Source organism: Mus pahari, chromosome 7 (genome assembly GCF_900095145.1).
Source record: "Mus pahari chromosome 7, PAHARI_EIJ_v1.1, whole genome shotgun sequence".
NCBI lineage: Eukaryota > Metazoa > Chordata > Mammalia > Rodentia > Muridae > Mus > Mus pahari.
The window spans coordinates 31622718-31639511 of NC_034596.1; the positions used below are offsets into that span (position 1 = coordinate 31622718).

Genomic DNA, 16794 nt, shown 5'->3' on the forward strand with positions numbered 1-16794 from the left:
AGAGAGAGAGAGAGAGAGAGAGAGAGAGAGAGAGAGAGAGAGAGGAATAATGATAAACATGTCTCATGACTCACTATGTATCAGGCCTTATTTATCTGCAGGGCTCAGCCCTCTGAATTTTCCCTAATACACTAACCTAAAGAGAACAGCAGCTTTGGGTGACCATTCAACAGATCAAGAAGCTGAGGTTCAGTCAGATTGGGGACATTCAATCACATGATCACACTGCAATGGATGCCACTGATCTCAAGCCCTAGCCCAGGCTCCCTCAAGCTCCCCTCCCCCAACCACGTTAAGCAATGAGGGCTGGCTTTGCTTCAGGGCATACACATACATCAGTTTTCAATTTCTTCCCAGGTGAGCTAAGGGGTAAGAAAGGGCTACCACTGCTCCTGTGTGGCCCTGGCAAGTGACAGCGGTTAGGAACAGGGCTGGATCCACCATGTCCGAACCACAGGGAGTACAGAACTCTTTTGCACATCCCAAGAGACTGGAGCCCTTGGCTCTGCCAGGAGCAAGGGGATTGTAAAGTAGATGACACATTCCCATGGAGGTTGGCCTGCCCTGTCAGAATGCAAATGTCCTGGGTTCCTGCAGTTCTACTTATCAAAAAGAGTCTGTTTATCATACCAGGCTCATTCATGGCTGGGCTTTAGAGCTATCAGTTAACAAAGAGCTGAAATCCCTCCAACTGGTACTCCTAGGTGGTGAGGAGATTTTGATGTTAGTCCTGTTTCTAATCCATCACCAGGCAGCGAGGTGGGAAAAACAAGCAACGTGGTCCAACCAGCAAGGTGGGCAGTACACTTGCCTTCCAGGTGCTGAGAAATCTTAAGAGTAAAAACTAATGGTGTAGGAAGCAAAGTCCTCACAAATTGAGATGCTCAGGGAAATTTAGCAAGAGTGGCAGATGGGATAGATGGATTCATTTAAGTCGAAGACTATTAAGCAATTTTGGGGGACATGTTTGAATGGAACATGTTGGCTTTCTCCTAGCTGCCTCCAGCTAGCTCCCAATGATGGTCCTAGTAGGACATAGGATGTCATACAGCTAAGCCACACCCACGACCCACACTTGCCTACGTTCACCCAAGGTTCTGCATGGTCCCTTTCCTCAGCAAGTCCAGACCTCAGCTTACTATAAGACCTTCCCAATTTCTACTATGCAGAGCAGATTCTATTTTCTTGGTGACACATTTTTCTGAATACTCTTAGCTCATTTCAACTTCCGACAAGGAATTGGCCCAGCCGTGAAAGTCCATACCATTGCCACACTGGTCTGGGATCACTGTGCATGTGCCCAGCTTCCCTGAAGAGCTAAGCATGATCCTTCTCCAGCTGCAGCTCTGTGAAGACCAGGATGGATCTCCCTCTCTCTGACCCTGGGCAACCGGTCCATGAGAAACAATGTTATTTAAAAAGATGCATGGGTGAAGTAATAATGTCAGGTACAGCGCCTGGCTCATCTAAGGTCTGAGAAATATTTCCCAAACCACAAGTATTTAAAGTAAAGGTAACTCCTTACCCACTGGCACCTTAGTTAGGTAGCAATTCATCCCAAAACTGAGAATTATCCATGTCCGATAGAAGCAGGCCCACTCGCACACACATCACAGCTGAAAACAGCCTCTAGAGGCTCCTTCACCACCCCCCATCCTAATGCAGGTTTTGAGGTTCATGGTGCTGAGTGCCAGGACGTTCCAGCCCCACCAGAATACAGCTCAGAATCAAACAACGCTTCGGTGTGGAGCAGAAGGGCTCCCGGGGACAGCAGTGGTAAGAATGGAAGGATGCTTCACAAATAGAAAAGTTACTGATTACAGGGTAAGGGTGTCTTTACAGTTTAGGGAATTCCTAGTAAGCAAACAATTTTAAAGAGATAACAGAGGTGTTAAGGTCTCAGTTACCAGCCCCTAGGGTCAGAAGAGACATCTCAAAGCGCCACGCGTCTACACTCCTGGCAGTCAGGTTCCCGGGGGAAGCGAAGTCCTCTGGCCAACCTGCACGCTCTGTGGAAGTGCTGGGTCTGAGGGAGGGGCTTAGCAGCAGCACCCAAGAGCCTTGAGCTCGCTCTGTCTCTGGTGTGCGCGGAGCAAAGTCTCCGCAGTGGCTCTACCAGCTGGGACACACAACCATCGCACAGATCCCCGGGAACACCAGAGACAAAATTATTTTGGAATTCTGCCTGCTATGAAGCCTGGGATGGGATGATCACTCCCCTTGCCCCCACTCACCGGTTTCTCGGAGTTATGTCCATTTCCCCTTTGCTTCTGGCTCCTGAAGGCATCTGCGAAGAGACAGGATTCCAAGGCTCACCGAGAGAGGAGACAGGGGGAAGTGGATGGAAGCTGGGAGGTGTACTCTCTAGAGTCCCTGCTCTGCCCTGAGGGATAGGGATGGAGGGGTGCAAAACAGCCGATTTCGTCCCCACTGAGCCTCCGGGATCCTTCTGGGACATCGCACGGTGGGTGACTGGGACTCTGGGAGGAAGGGACTTGCAGCGAGCAAAACTTTCGGTCCTCCAGCGGCGACTGGACGAAAGAACCTTTGCTTCTTCCCGGGGTCGCGCCAGTCTCGGGGTTGCTGGCTGGACAGGGCAGCGGGACGCAGCATCCTGGCGCGAGGCGCGACCCTGCCCGGTTGAACCAGCGGCGCACTCAGGCTCTGCTCTCAGCTTCCCGACTCCGCGCTCTCCCCAGCCCCGCGCACACGGCGCCTCTCTGGCGCCCCCGGCGGCTGCACGCAGCACAGCAGGGCCGGGCAGGGCCGAGCGCGCCCCGCCTCCCGCCTCCTCCGCCGCCCTCCTCCCCCTCTCAGAACACTCAATGTCGGAACGTTCCGAAGATGACGTCGGAGCGTTCTCGAATCCCGTGTCTCTCGGCTGCTGCTGCCGAAGGAACAGGGAAAAAGCAACAAGAAGGAACAGCAATGGCGACACTGCACCGCAAAGTGCCCAGTCCGGAGGCGTTTCTGGGCAAACCCTGGTCCTCCTGGATCGACGCCGCCAAATTACACTGCTCCGACAGTAAGAACCCCACCGCCTGTTCCTCCTTTTATTATCCTGTAACCTTTCCATTCACCTAGAGCCACTGGGAAAAAGTGTGTGTGTGAGAGAGAGTGGCCCCCGGCGTCCTCCATGCTTCTCTCTCTCTCTCTAAATAAATACACACAGACACAGACCATCAGAGCACAGAGAGGCCCGGCTGCCAGCAAGGCTGTCTGTCTGTCTGTCTGTGCCTGGCTCTCCGGGGCAGGCAGCCTGCGGGGTGGGCTTTCGCAGCCCCACGGTGGTGTCTGTTTAAAAGGCGACTCTGTTGCTGCTTGCATAGTTTTTTTTTTTTTTTTTTTNTTTCCTTTTTTGGGGGTACCTATCTGGGCCAGGTAGATGGAAACCCAGACTCGGGAGAAAATGTTGCATTGTCAAATTTTGCAAGATTTTCAGATACAGTATTTAGATCGATCTGTTTGTCAATAAACACTCTCCCTCCCCCCTTGACTTTGGCATCCCCCCCTTTTTTCCTCATTTTCTTTTTTCCTTTTCTTTTTCATCTGCAGATGTAGATTTAGAAGAGGCTGGAAAAGAGGGTGGCAAAAGCAGGGAGGTTATGAGGCTTAATAAAGAAGGTAAGTGGAGCTCTTGGCATGTTAGTGTTAGCTTGTGTGGCAGAGTCTTCACAGGCTTTGGAATATAATGTGAATTGTTCTGCTGGGTACAGAGTGACTAAGGCTTGTCAAAAATTGAGCACGCCCAGGTGACTACTGCTTCACTGTTAACTTCCTTCTTCGAAGTATAAATACAACTTGGGGGGGGGTCTTTCAGTGTGGGGGAGGCTGTGGAAGGCAGAAGTTTACTGCACTCTGCTGGAGTCCACATTGGTCTCTGCCATTCTCCTTGGAGCACCATTGGCCAATGGTGGTGGTGGGGTTTGAAATCCCTGAGTGAGGAGGCATGGGGCTCCCTTCACAAGCATTCCAGCCTCCCTTGTATGTAAATTCACAAGTTTTAATGAACCCCACATGGTCATTCCGGCAGCTTCTCCACTCTCACTGAAAACCATTGCACATGGCAAGCCTTGGCTGCAAGTAACATTTTGTTACTTGTTGCTGGTCACGGTCACAGACTGTAGGCAGTGACCAGGGTTAGGGGTATCAATATGTGCAGATCTTTAGCCTGCACTCTGACCCTTCCCCCCCAAATCTGTGCTTCCCGGCATGAAAATACGATACCCGAAAGGGGACACATTGAACAGACAATGATCCCAGATCTGGCATGTGAGTGAAGCCATTATGCCAGGCCTGGCCACACCATACATCTTTGGTTGTTGTAGATCAGTGATCCTTCTTTGCAAGCCTGCCATTGGTCACTCTGGCCTCTGGCTTCAAATGGAGCCACACTGGAGGACCTACTTTTTGCTTAAAGAAAGGATGGGTTCATTTGAATTGTGATGCACTCTCTGGAGTCTTGTATGGGGAACTGGCTGGATTTGGTGGTGGGAGTGAGTCACGGAGGGACTGGAGGAATTGATGGGGAGAGGGGGTGTTAAAAAAGTTCAGACGTGTAACTTGACAGTAGGAGCATTTTGTCATCCGCGGGGAGTGGAGAAAAGCCATTTGACTCTGCAGCCTAGTCCACTGGTAAAAGGGGGCGTTGCCTGCAGAGGTGGATGAGACAGACCTGCTTGGGAAATCGGGACTTGCGGACTGATTCCTAGGATTGCCGCTTTTGAGTGCCATGCCATTTCCTGACCGTCCAGTAAGACGAGTCACTTGTGTTTCAGGAAAGAACGTGGACATTAAAACATTTACATTTTAACTCAAGGGCTGTTTTTCCGGCACTGTGTTTCTGCTAATTAAGTACTTTGGGAACAAAACATTATTCTAAAGATGTTTGCCTCTAAATATCTTAGCGTGATCTTGATGTGTGTATTTAGGATGCTCGGGGGAGTGGTATCAAGTGGGCTTCTTACAAGTGGCAGCTTACTGGTGCTAAATGTCCATGTGTGTTGGCAACGGAAAGGGATCCCCAGTGGTCGCCTCTCTTCACAGTAAACTCATGAGGTCTTGAACCTCTTAGAGAGCTAAGCTCTCAGACCACCAGCACTGCATGCTAAAGTTGACTCAAGGCTGTGGTGTGCACGGGATTGGCATGTGTCAGGCCAGGGTGATGAGTTGGGACCATAACCCACAAAATTTATCTTCTTGACACCCCATCTATGTCAGACCACTCTTGTCCTCAGGTTCTCTTTGCTGCATGAGCAAGGGAGAATGAAAAGCTCTCCTTCTCTCAGAAGTCATAGACGCTCCGTCTTGCTTCTTATATCCTCTGTCCTGTAAAGGTGCAAGGATTTGCTTCTAATCGAATGCATCTGCATGAGAGACACCCTGCTGCTGTTCAGTGTCCTAAGCAGTTGGCCTATATGGCCATGCATGGACTTAATCTCTTTGTTGTGGGCCTCGTGGAGTGGCCTTGGGTGACAATGAGAAATGAGAAGTTCCTGCGGTCTTCCTAGTGTGGGAATGCAACTTTTCTTACAGAGAAGATGTGTGTAGCGAGTGCATGTCCCTTGGTAAGAACTTAAGCGTTGGGCTGAGGCTCTGTGTCACAGTGTGGTCACATTGGGCCCCCTTGTTGGAGTAATCAAGTGGGAGGCCTTAGGGTGGGCAGATATTTGTGAAGGATTATTGCAGGACACAGCGTAGTGTAGCCCTTGTGGGACTCTGTGCATCTGTGTTTATGAACATACATGCCTGGCCATGGTGCTGTTGGCTAGAAGCAGGTCTTGAGAAGAAATATGGTAATAAAAGAATAAAAGTTTAGGGTTGTAATTGAGAAATGGCAGGCCATACTGTTGCAGTGCCAAGTATATAACATAAAACCTACCATTGTAAGCTTTCCTGAGCTTTCCACATAGCCCAGTGGTATTAAGTATATTTACAGTGTCTTACAACTGTCACTAATCTTCATTTCCCAGCCTGTTTACAGTCTCAGCAGACGTAATCATATGTGCGATGATTTCCCACCTCCCCCAGCCCCTTAGTCCTGGCATCTTCCGTTCCCTTCCTGTCTCTGGGAAGGTTCCTGTTCGAGATTCTTCACAGAACCTGACTCACACGACGAAGTTTGCCCCTCTTGTGGGTTGAGCTTGTTTCTCTTAGCGGACTGTTTTCAGGGTTCATCCATGTTACATCATGCATCAGTTCATGACTTTTCAAGGTAGAGTCATGCTCCTTCTGGCATATACTACTCATCCGTTGGGCGTGTGGGCTGTTCCTACCTTTTGACTGTTGTGAATAGTGCTTTTTCTGAGCATCAATGTGGTGCAATCATTTTTTAGACGGGAAGTTAGGCTGGAAATATGAAATTGGAGTCATTTTGCCTCCCGAGCTTTCTCCGCCACTGCTGGGGCAGATAGCGCAGCCACTGCCAGACTTTTTGAGTAACCTGGTAGTTGGCATCTCCTCCTGCATCCCTTCTTTTGCTTTGTCACCTATGCTGAGGAGGGCCTGTTAGCTGGATGCTCTGAAGTCTCCGTGAAGAATCTTCTCATCAGCGTTCTTATTCCCTCTAAAATTATACCTACAGAGAATTCAGCAAAGGCATTTGAATTGCAAACTGTTGCTAGTTCCTTTTTGGCTTGGGCTTGTGAGGGTTGCCTTAGAGCAGCTTCTCTGAAAGACGAACTAGGGAGAACTGGGAGCCAACCTCGCACTCAGGCCCTGGGGCTCACTTCTCAGGGTTGATCCTATAGACGTAAAGCAAGGGTTTGGGACTAACTATCCTCCATAGTCACTTTGAAACATCTGTACCCAGGCTTCCCTAGTGAATGTCCCAACATTTAAACCACCATGCCGAACAACCTGCCTCTGAAGAAACTTAAAAACAAAACGAAACAAAACAAAAACTCCCCACATTTAAAACAAACAAAACACCTTAAATGATTTCAGAAATATTGAGAATAACAGGGTATATTTTCTCAGGTTTTAAAAAACGTTTGACTCAATATAAACAAAACAAACAAACAAACAAAACAAACCAACAAAAAATCCAACTGGACTGTGTAATATGCTTACTAGAAACAGTTGTGAATAGTTTGGGGCCTTCAGGACCTGAATCCAGACCACAGCAGAAGAGAGGGGCTGAATCCCGGAGTCCACAGATGTGAGGGGCTGCGTCCAGACCTTAGCAGACAAGAGAGAAATGATCTCAGTCCAGACCTCCCAGATGTGAGAGACACAGTCCAGACCCCAGCAGAGGAGAGGGGTCTCAGTCCAGACTCCAGAGAAGTACAGGCCTGAGCCGAGTGTCTACCACAAATGTGTTCTCCCCAGGAAGAACACTATGGCCTCAGTTTGGTCTGAAAAACCATAGCTTTCCTCAGAGGAGGTTCTAAGGAGCCCTGCTGGCCCACTCTTCATGAGAACTGTGCTAACTGATAGAAAATTCCAAGGAAGGCCATTTTTTCTGTGCTAACCCTGTATATCACATTATTCTACCCAGCCACGTAAGTGTGGCCCGAAGACTTTTCCCGAAGCCAAAGTCTCACTCAGTTGGGGAAGATGTTTTCATTACTAAGGGTCTCAACCAAACTCTAAACGAAACAAAACTAACTTAAAGACAAAGAATGGGATCCATGTGTCTCAGAAGGGCCCTTAACTATGAAACATATTATCAGGGCCGCTAGGAAGCAAGACAGAGATAAGAGGAGAGAGCTCAGTGTATTGTAAGAGCTGACTGCATGCCCTCTTTTATTCCTTTTTATTATTACGGATATTACTATCATTTATTACTAAAACTAGTTCTTAAAAAACTAGGTATTAGTTTAATTAGCATGAATTTTTAAGTCATCTGTGGTTAAAAAAAGACATATTGTATGAAGAATTTCAATTTTAGAGCAAAGTACGTTATAATTTTATAAAGCTTAATGATTAAAAACAATTTCTTTGGACATAGAGTATTTTATACACTAGTTAAGAAGTGAGTTTTGTCAAAGGCAAGAGAAAAATACTTAGGCTTCTGAGCATGAAGATGTTTTCTTTTTCTTTTTCTTGTTTTTCTTTTTCCTTTCTTTTTCTGATGGCTTTGGAGGTCTAAAAAAATACATTTCAAATGATTAAGTTGTTTCATTTTTATCACTGAGAAAAATAAGTTCTCCGAGGACATTTTCTGGGCCTTTTGGACTTGGGCAGTAGGCTGTGGTTCTCAGCATTTCATTTGGTGGAGGTAAATGTGAAATGCGTCCAGTCTCAGAGAGAAAGCTTGCTGTGGAAGGCCCAAGTGCTCTGGAGAGCCGGGAACGTGGAGTGGGCTCTGCCTGGGCCCAGAGGTTAGGGCTGAGAAGGGCCGACCAGCTTAGAGAGGAAAATGGCAGCTGGCCTGGGAAGATGATGTATTCTTATGATCCAAGGGAGGGAAGCCAGAGACAAGCCATAGAGATTTATGGGAAACGATCTGCAGCTTCTTTATCACTACACAGACAACTCTGTTATCTATGCTAATAGGAGACGGGAAGACCTTAGTCTGCAGATTACACAGATAAACCTTATTTTCACTGTTAATTCTAACTTTTCTCTCGGCTGTACCTGCCCTTCCCTCCTTTGCTGGAAGTAGCAAGATGCGTTCACGTTGGCCTCTCCTTGGCATCTCCGTTGCCTTGGGCTTAGAAGGGAAAGCGGGAGAGCAGCTAAGGTGCTTGAGGTAAAAGGAGAAAAGAAGTGATGTGTTGGAATAAAAGGTTTCCCAGCCGACATGCGGAGGGTGGCTGAGCTGAGGAAGGGCGGTTGGGGACTAGCCAGCCACTCCACTTGAGGAAATAGGAAGTGTTTGAAATGAGAGTCTTTCTATACTAACAAGGATTTCCATGTACCCAGATCCTGGGTTGAAAGCCAGAAGAAATGTGGCTTTCCTTCCTTCCAGAATCCGCAGGCTTTGGAAACTGGATACAGTAATTCCTTAAAGGCTTGATTGAGTTGGATGGGGCCTTCATCTCTAAAAGAATAATGAATTGTTGTTGTTGTTGTTGTTTGTTGTTGTTGTTGTTGTTGTTTATTCGTTAGCTTTGAAGGCGTAGACCTTAAATTCATCTAAAAACTACTTCAAAATCATCTCCAAGTTACAGAATTCAAGAGTCTTGTATATACTTTCCTGGAACGTCTCTCGCTCACCCATTTGTTTTGGTATCTTCCCAGAGGTAGCCTGGGTGCATTAAAGTAGATACATATTTGTACTTTCATATCTTCCCCCCCCAGGCTGAGAGACCCTGCTCCCCACTATGGGCTAGGACCTTGCTATTTCTCTCTGTCTTGGGGGACTGAGTGTCTGTTCGTATAAGGGTGTTAAGTATAGTGTAAGGCCTTGGTCTCCTGTGGTATCTGTGTATAGAAAGGTGCTGGACCTTTTCAGCTGGACCTTGTTGTGCCTGCTCTGGGCAGACACTGGGACACAGTAGTGACAGACACAGTGTCTCTTCTCCAAGAGCTCCTCCTTCCTGGCTACAACTGCAGACATCACAAAAAGCCACAATGATTGTGACGTGTGTCCTGACAGGGAAAGCTGGATCGCTGTTGGAGCACGTGAGAGGAGGGTCAGATTTAAGTTAGACCCTCTCAGAATAAATTTTACTTTGGCTAAAACCCAAAAGGATGAATGGAAGTGCTCACTGTGGGTAGCTGGGTAAGGTGGAGTTGTGGGGAAAAGTCTATGTGAAGGCTCAAAGGGCACGTGACTATGGAATGTTTTGGAAATTAAATGGTTTTGTTGCTGGAGTGACGCCAGCAGAACAGAGAGGAATTCCCGTTTTCCCACCAGCAACATGGCTGGCATTTTAAGCCAGGTACCTCTTTGCGACAGGAATTGTCATGTGCATTATAAAATGTATAGCAGTGGCCTTTGACCTTTGGCTTCCAGGAGTGGCCCTTCACACCTCTAAACAGAGTCTCTCCATGTCCCCCAGGGAGGCAGTGCCACCTGGTAGGGAGTCACTGGAATTGATGCTGGAGAGTTAAGAGCACAGGAAACGACTGAGAAATGAATGCAGAGATATTTTGCTACTCTTCCCAGTTTGGGGGCCTACAGCCCATCTGTGAGTCAACCTTACCAAGTGCCCAGCAGGTCAAATGGACGGTGGCTCTTGGCAGTGCTGTAGCTAAGCTGAAGAGTCTAAGAGAGAGAGGGCTTGGTGACTCCATCTCTAGTCAGCAGTGAGAACAGTGGGGTGCAGGTCCTGTTCTGACTGGCCCAGCCCTGCCTTGCTAAGGCGAGAGGAGGATTCTGATAATGATGGCATTTATTATTCAGTGGCCCCTGATGTCAGAAGCACCCTGGCAGAGCATTCAGATTTCAGTTTCTATTGAAAGTCAGGCTGGAAGTACAACTGGCGCTCTCTGCAGTTATGATTACCCGTGGGATCTGCCTGAAATGGGGATGTGCACCAGGAGAACAGAGCAGCTGGCTTCCGGAGCTCCACGCTAAGGACTGGGAAGCGTGGAGGGCAAGGCCAGGGCCTGGCTCTTGAAGGCTTCTGACATGTATGCCCGGTGCTTCACAGCACCGTCTAGGACTGTACGGCCATGTTGACCCTTAACTGGCTGGCAGGAGTCTGGTGTCTGTGCTGCACAGCTGATGGGAGAAAGGTAGGCAGGCTAGTTTCTCCGTGCTTCTCTGTGGATTATGGTCCTGTCCTCTGGGGTGGCCTTCATTTGTTGCTTCATCCCTGACATCCTTCTGAGTGGACATCAAGTGGCAGCAACCAACCGTAAGACCTGGACCTAATCAAATCCTTTTTATCTGACCACCCCCAACTTTCCCCTCTAAGCAGTCTAGTGTTCCCATCTGGGCAAAGTTATCATTCAGGAAGTCAAACGTGGCTGTCATAGACGCTACGTGGAAACAGAGAGTGCTAGCCCATGGCGTGGACCTCTGCTGAGTATCATAGACATTGAATGGTAAGAGCAGACTTCTGTATGTCTCTTCTAACTCAGTCTAGTGTCCTGCCATGACAGGCTCCCGGCTGTGTCCTATGGCAGGGCTCAGATGGGCTACCTCTGCCAAATGGACCTCACTTTGAACCCCGTTACACTGGCGCTGATAGTGAGGACTTGGGCAGACCCTTCTGGCAAGTGGGCCGACCCTGAGGCTTAGGATCCTACGAAGCTGAGGGGTTAGCCTGGCTTACTCAGTTCCTGCCAAGAGAACCGGAATTCCCCTGTGCATAGAGCATCTGTTCTCATGTAGACAATTTATCCTCCTGGTTTTTTGGTTTGTTTGTTTATTTGTTGTTTTTCCTACAATTCCATCTTCTAATTTTGAGGGGTGCTGTGCTTAACGTAAAGAAGGAAAGCAAATGCTTGGCAGGGCAGAATGAACTGGTACCGGGTCACTCTAATCGGGAAGACACAAGCAAGTCAAGAATGGACTCTTGGAACACACAAGTGGTTGGACTGATACTGTACGCACTTCTGCAGAGCAGATTCTGAGTTTGTGGACATGGATGGTAAATGACACCCTCAGCAGGGAGCAATGTGACCTGCCCCACTACCACAGTAGGTCATAGAGCCCTGGACAAGGCAAATGGGTGACAGTGTTTGTAGTGATAGATGGTAGGTAGGTGGGACGCATTCCCTTACCAAGGTGGCATTCAATTCTTTTAAAAAGTATATTGGCCAAGATTGGAGATGTCAGCTCTGAGGTAGAGCATCTGCTAGCATGCACAAGGCCCAGGTTTCACTTCCCAGTTCCCCGCCCCACCCCCCCTCCCAGCCCTCCAAATGTGCTGGCCTCAAAAGGACAGATCCTGCCAGTGTTCACGTCTGTGAGGTTCCTGGAGGAGTAATGTTTGTATGGGCAGAATAGAATGGTACATCATGGTAGCTGAGGCTGGAAGTGTGAAGTTTGGATTCAGTGGGCCCAAAGTTCCAGGTATAGGGGCTAAAATGGTTAGAGATGGCGTGGTGAAGGTTCTGTGGAAGTATGAATGTATTTAAAGCCACCAAACTGTGTACTTAAAAATAGCTACAGTGGTTAATGCTATGCTGTGTATATTTCACTACACACAGAGAGTTCATTGGCATGGCAGCCTTGGGAGTTTCATGCAGCATTATTTAAATTTTGACTCAGCCATTTCCCAGCTGTGTGTTAATTTCAGATTTAATTTCCTCATTTTCAGAACGGAATAATAGTTCCTCTCAGAGTTGCTGTAAAAATAAATGAGATACTATCTGGCATCCTATAGGTACTCAGGAACGTGAGCTGTGGTTACGGTCATATTATTTTTACCACATACTCAGGTCCTCTTCTTTGTCTTATCTGAGCTGCCATTTCCTGGGAACAGATTGTATCAAGATTGTTTCACGAGTGGGTCAGGACACTGAGTGTGTACCAGACACTGGGCCAGATGTGTGTGTTGTCATTGGGTCCTCCTGATCACCTACCCTGTGAGGCAAATCCTGTTTGTAGCTGAATTTTAGAGAGTGTGGGAGGGGGTGTTGAGGCTCAGAAGTGTTGAGTCATTTACCCAGATGGTTCAGCTCAGAGATGGAGGAGCTGGGATTCGAACACTGAGTCCGGCTGATTCCAGAATCTGTACTTTCATCAGGGTTGTAATGTCTTTCGTTCTTGGAACAGTGCGGGACTGAGGCAATGCATCTGAAGGCATCTATATACTTAAGACACACTAAGAGGTGCTCATGTGGGCTTCCGCAGGCGCAGAGCAAGGACCTTCTTAAGTGTTGCATCTGGACACCTGGCTTGCCACATCTAGCCCAGCCCTGTCAGGGCATTGTGTCCTTTCAGCAGAATGGTGCAGAGAGACTAGCAGTATGTCCCCGTTGCGTCTGTAAGACCCACGGCTTCCCATCAGCCATGGGTGTTCTCATCCCAAGGCCCCAGCTTTGGGCCTGTGTGGTCAGGGCACTGGCCCCAGGGAGGCACAGGAGCTGATGCAAACTGTTCCTTTTTAGAAGAAGGTGTTAGCAAGGATGGTTGCCAAGCAACTCCAGGGCCATCTATCTACAGCGATGATGTCCCCCCCCCACCTTCCTCTTTGAACATCTTCTAGGCTGCTGTTCGGTTTGCTCTTGGCGTTGGATTGTTAGTATTTTCATGAAGGGTGCGCTCCTTTGGATGACAGAGTCCAGATAGCTTTTCAATACCTGCCACATTCAGGGTGTCCTTTTGATGGTGATATGCCTGCTAAGTGGGTGTGAAAGTCCTTTGCCTCCTGCAGCCACAGCATGCCCTAGCTGTTGCTTGGCTCTGAGGGGGCAGTGATAAAGAAGATTTTTGGGCTGGAGTGGCTGAGAAAGACACAGACTGCACCTCCCACAGGAGCACAGGGTGAGGTAGCCATGTTCAGCTCCTGTCAGTCTGAATGTCAGCTGCTGTTCACTAGCAAGGCCACTTGAACACTGTGTATGTGATGCTCTTACGGGCCCCAGAGATGCTGCTCCCGGCTTCTCCCCACCCCCACCTCAGTTGAGACCAGAGAATGGCTAGCATGTGATGTTTCTTCAGTACTGTTGGCAATCGCTGCAAGTCCCCTCCTCTGTTTGGGAACCTAGATACTCTGGTCTGATTCCCTTTTAGTTTTTATTTCCCTGGTTAACATCAGGGCGCCTTTAGTAGTGTCACGCCCAGACTAGGAGGAAGGAAGTGAGTCACTGGAAAGTGCCACTGGTTTACCTTGGGGTAAATAAAGCCCTACCGATGAACAAGAGCCCCGATGACCTTGTCCCCATCCTCCATCCCATCCCCCAAAGCCTCTCATGTTCTGTTCTGTTCTTCCTTACCATCCGCTGCAGGAGCACAGCGAGACCCAAATAGGACATGTGTGCAGGTGAAGGTTCCCACGTTCCGTGGCTGACACAAAAGGCTAAGTGGCAAAGACAGGCCCAGAATATACAAATCAGGTCTGAACAGATTAAGGGTCTCCCTGGTCGGTTTTCAAATGGAGTAACCGGGAACTTCTGTCAATCCGATGTGTCTAACCTGTGGCCTAGGGTCTGAGTGCATCCCAGGCTAGCCACGACTACAGCTCAGCACATTTGCAGGTAGCAGTATCATGACACAGTGTCAAAAGGTTGAATATTACTGCCTTAGACAGAAGAGAGCCTGAGGGCTGTGGGAAGGCCGTGCTTTATATCATGTGTGATTTATATCATGTGTGATTTATATCATGTGTGCTTTATATCATGTGTGCTTTATATCATGTGTGCTTTATATCATGTGTGCTTTATATCATGTGTGCTTTATATCATGTGTGCTTTTATATCATGTGTGCTTTATATCATGTGTGCTTTATATCATGTGTGCTTTATATCATGTGTGCTTTTATATCATGTGTGCTTTTATATCATGTGTGCTTTTATATCATGTGTGTCTCTTACTTTGAGAATGGTTCTGGCTTCTACTTTCCCTGGTCTCTATCCTGGGCTAGCCTGTTCTCCATACCCCAGACTGTTATACTAACTTAGTATTCACTATTTCTGTCTCCCCCTTCTCTGCATACCACTTCAAAATTAATCTCCCCCAAATTAATATTTATCAGGTGTTCAATAAATAGAACATTTTCCATTACTTCCCAGAAACCGCGATTCTCCAGGTCCTGCACTCAGGCCCCACCTAGCCCAGCAGGTAGAGTGTGCCTCAAAGGGGTCGCAGGCAGCCATACTACTTCCTCCTCTGTCTCCACGTCCCTAGTCCCTTCCCTTGTGCTCATACCCACCTTTTGTTTCAGGACCAGCTTTAGCCTGGAAATATCTTCCCGCATCTCGCATCTCAGGCTGTATGGCTTGTAGGTTCCCCAGGACACTGCGCTGCAGGCTGAATCCACAATGCATTGGTCCTTCAACTGTTTAATTCCTCCCACTTTTCCATGAGTGCCAGAAGTCAAACTTAGCTCATCAGGCATGCATGACAAGTGCCTTCCCCATGGGATCATCCTGTAGTGCCAGGAAGTTCCTCTTCTAGCATTCAGAGGTAACCCCCAGCCTGCATCTTCCCATTCAATGTCTACATTAAGGTTGCTCACACAGAAAAAGATGGTAGATGGTATGCCACCAGAGTCACCTGTGCACATACCATGTAGACGAAAACAGTGGTCTGTGTTACGCTTTGTTTCATTGTAAATGTATATATAAAATTCATAATTTATATATGTATGTACACATACATACACATATATACATATATATCATATACATATACATCATATACATATATATGTAATGTTTCATTGTAAGTGTATATATAAAATTCATAATTTATATATGTATGTACACATACACATATATACATATATATCATATACATATACATCATATACATATATATGTAATGTTTTAAAATAAGTTGCAGGCCTAATGGCATTTCATCTCTGTCTGTTACTCTGTCACATCCTGACTGTGTTTTCTTGAGCTAACACATCCGAGTTTTCAGAGCTTCATCTTATAAAAACCGTGCTATGCATTGCAGAGATGGGTTTCCTTCTGCAGTGAGCGCCGCCACACTGTGTGGGGACTGCTCCGGCAGTTCCACAGCAGGGAATTTCTCGGGACCCCCTTCACATCCATCAGTGGTTGCTGCCAGGATTCATCATTTCTTCACGGGGAGAAGGATGACCGCTTACAGATTCCGCGGTCCTGACCTACTTTTTCCAGCCAGCATTCGTCGGTGAAGAAGGAACAACTCTTTTAGATTCCACTTAAAAGCTGGAGTGGGGGCTTTCCCTTTCATTACTAACTTTCAGACATTGGGTTTGAACATCATGATTCTTAAGCTGGTGGAGAGGGCAAGACTGAGGATTTGGTGTACTGGCATTTCAAGATGCGTGTGTTGTGAAAATGCAGTCATCGCGGAAGCTCAGAGACAGGGAATGCTCCAGGAAGAACAGTGCTAGGGGTTAGCAGAGCCCGAGTTTTAAGACATTACACACTCAGGGGACCCTCTGCTTTAATTTGGGGAAGGAAGAAGATAATTACACTTGCAATAAGCTGGTTCTTATCTTAGGCTGGCCTAGGTGAACCACTGAGGCAAATTGCAGACTCAGGTGAATGGAACTCCTGTGTGTTAGGAAGCCAGGGTGCTTCCTGTAACACTGGCTCATCAGGAAACCGCCGAGCACCCAGGAAGTGGGTGACACAGAACTAGGTCCTTTGTGGTGTACGAGGGGAAAGCCTCGGCCGCTGCCCTCAGGAACTCACCATGCAGCTCACTGGGGTCCCTGACACTGCACAAAGGATGGAGTGGGGCTCAAGATCCCCAGTGATAAGAAGAGGAAAAAACTTCAGTTTGTGGTCAGCAAGACCTCTGATTTAAGGGCAGGGCTGCTTGGCTGTGGCTCTGGCTGGAACACAGTAAAGGGTGTGTTGTAGAAGTCAAGTTCTAGTAGGTAGGTAGGAAAGAAGGAAGGAAGGAAGGAAGGAAGGAAGGAAGGAAGGAAGGAAGGAAGGAAGGAAGGAAGGAAGGAAAGGCAGGCAAGAAGGGAGGGAGGGAGGAAGGAAAGGAGGGAGGGAAGAAGGGAGGGAGGCAGGGAGGGAGGGAGGGAGGACACGTAAGATAGAGACAGCAGAAATGGTTGGGATGTGGAGAGTCAGTGTTCCAGGGAAGAGTTGCAAAGGCCTTTGGAGAGCTGTGAGTTCCCCAGGAAGCTGCTGTTGGAAAAAAAAAAAAGTCATGGTGAAATTCATCAGGACCAAAGGGAAACCACAGCTTCATCCATGGGTTGGACCACTGCAGACTTGCATGGGCACTGCAAAGAAGCACCTCCCTTGGTTCAGAAATTATTATATAAGTCTTGCCTT

The 16794-nt window shown here is 47.8% G+C and overlaps 1 protein-coding gene and 1 long non-coding RNA gene across 8 annotated transcripts in view; one reads left to right on the forward strand and one right to left on the reverse strand.

Annotated features, from left to right (window-relative positions):
- The window catches only part of LOC110323998, a 13063-nt gene extending 10390 nt beyond the window's left edge, over nt 1–2673 (reverse strand). For all 3 annotated transcript variants that reach the window (XR_003844246.1, XR_003844244.1, XR_003844245.1), the window contains exon 1: nt 2235–2673. This is a non-coding gene — a long non-coding RNA (uncharacterized LOC110323998). The remainder of the gene's footprint in view (nt 1–2234) is intronic.
- A 150-nt stretch (nt 2674–2823) lies between these two features.
- The window catches only part of Atxn7l1 (ataxin 7 like 1), a 221338-nt gene continuing 207367 nt past the window's right edge, over nt 2824–16794 (forward strand). For 4 of the 5 annotated variants that reach the window (XM_029540530.1, XM_029540532.1, XM_029540529.1 and 1 more), the window contains exons 1-2: nt 2845–3025; nt 3556–3624. In XM_029540530.1, the coding sequence (XP_029396390.1) occupies nt 2845–3025; nt 3556–3624 (250 nt within the window). Of the gene's footprint in view, nt 3026–3555; nt 3625–16794 lie in introns of all 5 variants that reach the window. The other variant, XM_021201792.2, reaches the window with a different exon arrangement.